This window comes from Arachis duranensis, chromosome 4 (assembly GCF_000817695.3).
Source record: "Arachis duranensis cultivar V14167 chromosome 4, aradu.V14167.gnm2.J7QH, whole genome shotgun sequence".
Lineage (NCBI taxonomy): Eukaryota > Viridiplantae > Streptophyta > Magnoliopsida > Fabales > Fabaceae > Arachis > Arachis duranensis.
The window spans coordinates 112,117,344-112,124,470 of record NC_029775.3 but is presented as its reverse complement, the minus strand read 5'-3'; the positions used below and the strand labels follow the sequence as shown (position 1 = coordinate 112,124,470).

General features: G+C 29.3%; 1 protein-coding gene across 1 annotated transcript; it reads left to right on the top strand.

Annotated features, from left to right (window-relative positions):
* Positions 1 to 3,772: 3,772 nt before the first annotated feature.
* Positions 3,773 to 6,016, top strand: LOC107485972 (tyrosine-protein phosphatase DSP3). The gene is made up of 5 exons (XM_016106516.3): positions 3,773 to 4,296; positions 4,790 to 4,883; positions 5,300 to 5,357; positions 5,480 to 5,523; positions 5,615 to 6,016. Exons 1-5 carry the CDS (start codon positions 4,139 to 4,141, stop codon positions 5,870 to 5,872), a joined length of 612 nt encoding a protein of 203 aa, XP_015962002.1. The 5' UTR covers positions 3,773 to 4,138; the 3' UTR covers positions 5,873 to 6,016.
* Positions 6,017 to 7,127: the final 1,111 nt, after the last annotated feature.

The window sequence follows — 7,127 nt, the reverse complement described above, 5'->3', positions numbered from 1 at the left end:
AGAGTGAACAGTTAGGTGTTAGCATAGCCAATGTCAAGTTAGGTTAGAACTTGACTGTGAAATTGGTGTATATAATACTGTTAACTATAGTAAAATTCTTCCATAGTTGTGGAGGAGACTGGATGTAGGTCGCATAGCACAAGGCAACCGAACCAAGATACATGCTGGTGTTAGCTTTTCTCTTCTCTGCTGAGTTCTGTTTTCTGATTTTCATGAGACAAAAATAAATTGTCTCATAAATTTCCGCTGATGTGTTCAAATAGAACCTAAATTGAAAGTTTGTTTAAAAGGGTAATAACTGCAACTAAAAGGAAGGCATAGATTCAACCCCCCCTTCTCTAAGCCTACCACAACCTTCACCTTCCCTTCGCAACCCTACCACTCACCCAACACGACCTCACCCCACATACAAACATAACCACAACAAGAGAAAGGGGGAGAGAGAAAGTAACGAATGATGTTAAAGAAGAAGTAAAAAAGAGGGATGGAGACAAAATCAAAAGGGCAACTCGCTGTTAATTAGGGGTGTTCAAATCCAAACCGATCCAAATTAAACCACTCATCTAATCTAATTCAAACCGAAAATCGATTCAAACCGCACTAATTCAGATTTGATTGGATTCTATTTTTTACAAACCACTGGATTGGATCGGATTTTGGATCTATTTTTCATAACCGATCCAATCCAATTCAAACAGCACAATGTGTTATAATATTATTATTTTATTATTATATTTACAATTATACTTATAACATGTTCAATTTGTTATAGATTTTTCTATTATTCATGTATTATTATTTAATAAATATTTCATGTTCAAAATATTATTTATTTATTTATTTTAACTAAATTATAATTTTATTTCTATTGTTATGTTATCGTTAGCTTTTTAAGATATTGTTAAGACTTGTTATATCATTGTTGGTTATTTAAAATTTGATGTTAAGACTTGTTATATGTATTTAATTTTTTATTTAAAAACCGCAAATCCAAACAGCTTGTAATTAGATCAGATCGGATCGGATTTCAAAAAAAAGTTCATCCAATTCAAATCGCACCACACATAAATTAAGCGTTCGAATCGGATGACTTTTTTCCTTAAAATCGAATCAAATCGCAATGCAAACATCCCTACTGTTAACGATGACAACAGACAAAGAGAGAAAAAGAAAAGAAAGTAAAGGAGAGATGGAAAAACTGAGAAAATGAGAGAGAATAAAATTAAAAGGGTAAAATATCAGAATTAATTGTCACAAAATCAATAATAAAAATAAAATTGAAACATATTTGAAATATTGAGAGTAATTAAATCAAATTAAATGTTAGAAGATAATTTTAAAAAATTTTAAAAGTGTTAAAGAATAAAAAATATATTTTTATCCTTTGATTAATTATAAGTTTTTAAACAGTCAATTCTAAAAATTCATGAAAGTCCTACTTTATTTACAAGGTTCACCTATCCAAATTTGCGGATAAGATTTATTGATATAATTGTATAATAGCTTATTTGTGTAAATTTGACTAAATTCTTATTTCTAATCAAACTAACTCCAAGTTTTTCTTTTAAAAAAATGTATTCATACAAAAAAAAAAAAGTAAGAATTATCACTGGTTCATGACGTGTTGATGGTTTCCAAAACCACCACAAAATCAGAATCAAAACCCAAAATCCACTTAAATAGGATTTGGTAACTTAGGTAGTTAGATGAAATAAACAGCTACCTTCAAGGCTTCAATTCAATGGTGCAAATTAAAAAAGCTTGGAATATATAATAATGCAGACATAGCCATCAATCACTAACCACTAATATAAGCATTATTAGTAATATAAGTTAGTACTGTAACAAGTGGTCAAATATGTTCCGACGACCTTATCTTCGCAGGTTGAGACTAGTATTGTTATGTATTTTCTTTCGAATCATATATATATATATATATATATATATAGTCGTCTCTGTATATTTTTGACGTTTTCGAGTGTGATACGATTATTTGTTCTGTCATCTTTCTTCACAAGTTCCTAGTTATATTTTATCTTTCAAATATATGTACGTACTTTATTTTTAGAGGTCGTAATATCTCGCCACTTCTGACTTATGACTGCAGCGTAAAATTTTGTGTGGTAAAGTGTTACACGCCTTCCTTCCTTCGACACAGCATTGCCCTTCCTTTGTCTGCTGTAGTAGCGCCCTCCTGCCACTCCCCCTCTTGCGAATGAAGCAACGCCGCACCATATCCAAACGTACCAAGGTCTTAGTTTTGCATCATTCTTTTTATTAGTTTTGGATGTTTCTTTTTCTTAAATTTCAGATATTTCTTTTTCTTATGTTTTGGATGTTTCTTCTTTTTGGGTTTTGGATGATTTTGCAAATAGTTTTAGATAACTCTTTTCTTTAGTTTTCGGATGTTCTATTTTCAATATTTTACTAAATATCTATTTGTTAGATTTTAGAATTTTAAAAAGATTGTGGAAATCTCATTTTTCTTAGGTCTTGAATATTTCTTTTTGTTACGCTTCAGATGTTTTTTTTTTAGAAATTTTTAAAATAATTTTAAAATTTTAAAATAATTTTTAGCATTTTTAAAATAATTATGAAATTTTTAAAATGAATCTTTAGTTTAAAAATAATTTTAGATGTTTGTTATTATTTAATTTTAAATTTTTTAAAATTTTAAATATTTTTTATTAAATTTTAATTATTTTTTATAATAATTTAAATTAATATTTTATTAAAAAAATTTCAAAAAACAGATTACTAATTGACACCCTTTGTTAGTTATTTAACGGAGTTATATTAATAATTTAATATATATCACTAATGGCAGTTGGCAATTACTCGATGAAAAAAAAGGTTACACTAGTTACCGATGAAATCATCAATGACGTGCTATATATAATTCTGAACCCTCATCATCGTTATCATTATTATTGTTTAAATAAAAATTAACGTAACTTTCTTTCCCAATAACCCACTTTTCCTGAATCAAGTAAGAATTAGTCAGTAAATTACTTAATTCAAAGCTGATAAATTAAAGTAATTATATTTCAGAAAAAATATATATTTTTTTAAATATGTATAACTAATAAAACTATAAAAGAATAAAAAAAAGATAAAAAAATTTGTATTGTTGTTTTTGATACAAAAAAATACTATTTATTTATACTAAAAATAATTTTAAATTTAAAAATAAGTTAAAACAAACAGAATTTTAGATGATTCTATTAAAAAAAAGATAAACATAACAAACTTAAAAAAAATAAACATAATAAATTGTATTTCTAGAAAAAGATAAAATAACAAACAAAAATAAGATAAGAATTTAATATATCTAATTTCTTATCAATTGTTTTATGAGTTAATTTTAAAATACTAATAATATAAATAATTTTAATTTAAGATTTTATTTTTAATATCTATTTATTAGTTTTGTTGCAATATCATTAATTTTTTTTATAAATTGTTTTTACACTTAATAAGAATTCAATATTTGTTTCATATGTGAAGTTGTGAACTATTTTCTTGTTATTTCTTTGCTAATATACGTGTTTTTTCATGCCACCCTCGTACATCATAGCTTAACCAAACATAATTAATATTAGTTTTCAAAAATTAAAAGATAAATAATTTTTAAAAAAAGAACACCAATTCCAAACTCAACCCTAACTATAAAATTTTTTATTTATTAATTTAGTAATTAATAGAAAAAAGATTAGTTCTAGAAGCCACCTCACAAGAATTAATAAATAGGAAATTAAAAAAAAAAAAGCGACATTCTCTGCATTTTTGGCGCTGTGAGGGACCTTCGCCAACAGCAATTTAGTTGTACCGCCGTTTCGGAATCCACCCAATTCTCTAAAACGCCGTCGTTTCGATTCCGTCTTTCCCTCTCTCTTTAAATACCTAATAACTCTTTAGAATCCCAATCCATAAGGAACAACCATGCATTAAAATTCGTTCAAAGATTCAAAGATTTAGGATTTAGAATCCTAACACCTTCCTCTCTTCCAATTCTAATTCAATTCCATGTTGATTCACTGGTATCTCTGATTTTAGAGAGAGAAACAGAGAAAGGAGAGAGAATTTCAATTCTTTTGGGAAAAAACGAAAAAGTGTTCTTTTTTTGGTTTTAGTTAGAATGGGATTGATAGTTGAGGTTGATACCGTAGACGAGGACGCCGCTGTTTTGGTCCCGCCGCCGAATTTCTCAATGGTGGAGGACTGCATTTTCCGATCCAGTTTCCCCACTCCTTCCAATTTCCCTTTTCTCCAAACCCTAAACCTTCGATCCGTCATGTCAGTTTTATACTTTTATTCCCCACTCCCCTTTTGCATTTAATTTGATTTTTTTTTTGTAATTATGAAAACTGAGATTTTGGCAATGGGGGATTAAGGTTTATCTGAATTCTTCGCGTTTCACAATCTGGAGATCGTGTTTGAAATTCAATTTTAAGAGTTGGCTCTATGTTCTTTTGGTGCTTTAAATTTTTCATCTTTTGGATGTAATTTAAATTTTGTTTTAAATCCCAATTTGTTGGGTTTTCTTTCTTCTTCTCCTATTTATTTATGTATTTTTTTCACACTCAAACTCAATACACCATATTTTTTTCAAGAGGAAAAATTGCAACAGCGAGGAAAATTGTGATTTTTTACAGAGTATGTTATCTTGGGTATTTATCATTGCTGCTTCTGTTCTTGGATTGTTGTTCTCATTATTGTTTTATTCTTGGTGTTATTGTTGGTATTAAATGCTTGACTTGGAATTTATGAGGATTGCAAATTGGTGCAGATACTTGTGTCCAGAGCCCTATCCGGAAGAAAATCTGGAGTTTCTTCGATCGCAGAACATTCGGCTCTTTCAATTTGGAATCGAGGGGAAGACGGTATAGTTTTCACTCTGTATTGTAATGTATTCATGTGTTTCTTGTTAATAGTTCACTAGTTGTTGGGATTAGTAATGGTTTCAAATCAGGGTTATTTGATAATCTTTTGTTCCTTGTCCCTTGTGATTGAATTTGGTTATGTGAATCTTGGATTGGAAAGTGATTTTGTTGAAACATTGTTCTTTTTCACAACTCATCGTGTCTTGGGCTTAAAATCTGGATGTTGGTGCCATATGAATATTTTATCACTCAATAACTGCACTGGGTTTGTATATTTTGTATGAAACCCTGCCTTCACTTTTATTATTCCATTGAACTAGGAAGCATAGTTTGATATATGCTCATCTAATTTGAATCATATGTATTATTTACTCAATGTTTTATCTTCCTTATCTGATACACCCCCATGGTTTCAGGATGTTTCTTTACCTATTCTCAGGGATTCTATTATGGAGGCCCTGAAAGTTTTAATTGGTATTGAACTAAAACCATCTCATTCAACTTTGAGATGCAGCTTTTATTTTATGCATGCCCTTGTGCATGATGCTTCTATGATTATTGGATATTTAAACTCCTTTGGATTTTTATGGTTTCAGATGTGAGAAATCACCCAGTTTTGATTCATTGCAAACGAGGCAAGGTATTGTATCAATGTGCAAATTTATCATCTCATGATTATTGTTACTTATTGCTTTTGTCATTCTGATTGATCTTTTGTTTCTTTCATGCAGCATAGAACAGGTTGCCTTGTTGGCTGCTTGAGAAAATTGCAGAATTGGTGCCTATCTTCTGTGTTTGAGGAGTACCAACGATTTGCGGGTGCGAAATCGAGGAACGGGGATTTAACCTTTATAGATAGGTTTGACATTGTAAGCCTGAGGCAGTGCCTTTACAGTATCATCTACCAGTATCAAGGATATGGTTCGAAGAAGCGGCGATTGCTGTATACAGATGAGAACTTGCAGAAGCCCCGACTGGCATCGTTTTAGTTGTGTGCCGGGATTTGAAACCCTTTTCCTTTGCCCATGAAATGGTAGATTTTTTAGTAGTGTCATGGTTCATTTTTACATGCTCCAACTCAAAGTTTTAGGTTTTTCAGAGTACTGCTAAAGAAACGGTCTTTTTTCTTCTTATCTTTTCTTTCTTTCTCTTTTTTATTTTGGTTGTGTTGTTGCTATGTTCCTTCCATTTTTATTTTCTCAAAAACACACACACAATACAAAAATGCAACCAATTATTTTCAGAAAAGAGGCTTCTCATGCCACACATTGCTTGAACTTTTGAACCAAACAAGAGTTTTAGTTCATTCATAAGGGGATTGGATCCCAGTAATTTTATTCATAAGAGTGAACAATGTAGTCTGCACATTTGGTGACATGTTTCAGTTGTTGAAAGTTGGTTCAAACTTAATGAAAGATATATACATACTTATTTTAGTATCATAGTTATTATTATTATTATTATCAATATTCGCAAAATGTAAATTCTTTTCATGGCACATAAACACTACGATTAGTCTATAAGAATGTGTAATAAGTAATACAAGGTCAATGATACAATCATAGGAGTTAGAATAATTACATAGGTATATCAATTGGGAGTTTAATTGGAATGTCAAAGTTAAAACCAGCGTTCTAAGAACCCGATTAGGAATCAGAAATTGGTATCGTTAACTGCAAATCGGTCATTGAACTAATTAGGGTCAGAATTGGTCAGTAATAAACTAGTAAAAAATTTTAAAAATCAGTTAAACAATTGTTTAATCAATCGAATTGGTTTTGTTTTTTAATGGTTACTCGGTTTAAAATAATAAAATATAAAAACTTATTTTTAAAAAATACATATATATTTTATACATAAATATTATTATTATATTCAGTTGAATTTCGATTCAACCTTTAAAATTTTAAATCTTTAGTTTTACCGTTTTAATTATTGGTTTGGTTTGTATAACTAGTTAAACCAAAAACTAGATAAAAAAAATAAACGCTGTAGAAGACTAGAATCCTAATGCATTCCATGCAATGCTAAAAGGAATGTATTTATGTTCGCGAATTTAAGAATGAAACTATGAAAGTGAAAGCTGTTGTATTTTGTTCGGACATATTTATACTTCTTTATTGAAGCACTTACTCTTGATAAAAATAAATAAATAAATAAACATTAAAAAAAAAACAAAGTTTGATTGGTTTTTGTTTTTGTTTCGAGGCATTACTTGATTTGTGTTTTTGAGTTAAAAATTTT

Coding starts and splice junctions, on each gene's coding strand:
- LOC107485972 (XM_016106516.3), top strand. CDS start 4,139: ATGGGATTGATAGTTGAGGTTGATACCGTAGACGAGGACGCCGCTGTT. Junction 4,297..4,789: donor CTAAACCTTCGATCCGTCAT/GTCAGTTTTATA, acceptor AAATTGGTGCAG/ATACTTGTGTCCAGAGCCCT. Junction 5,524..5,614: donor TTCATTGCAAACGAGGCAAG/GTATTGTATCAA, acceptor TCTTTCATGCAG/CATAGAACAGGTTGCCTTGT.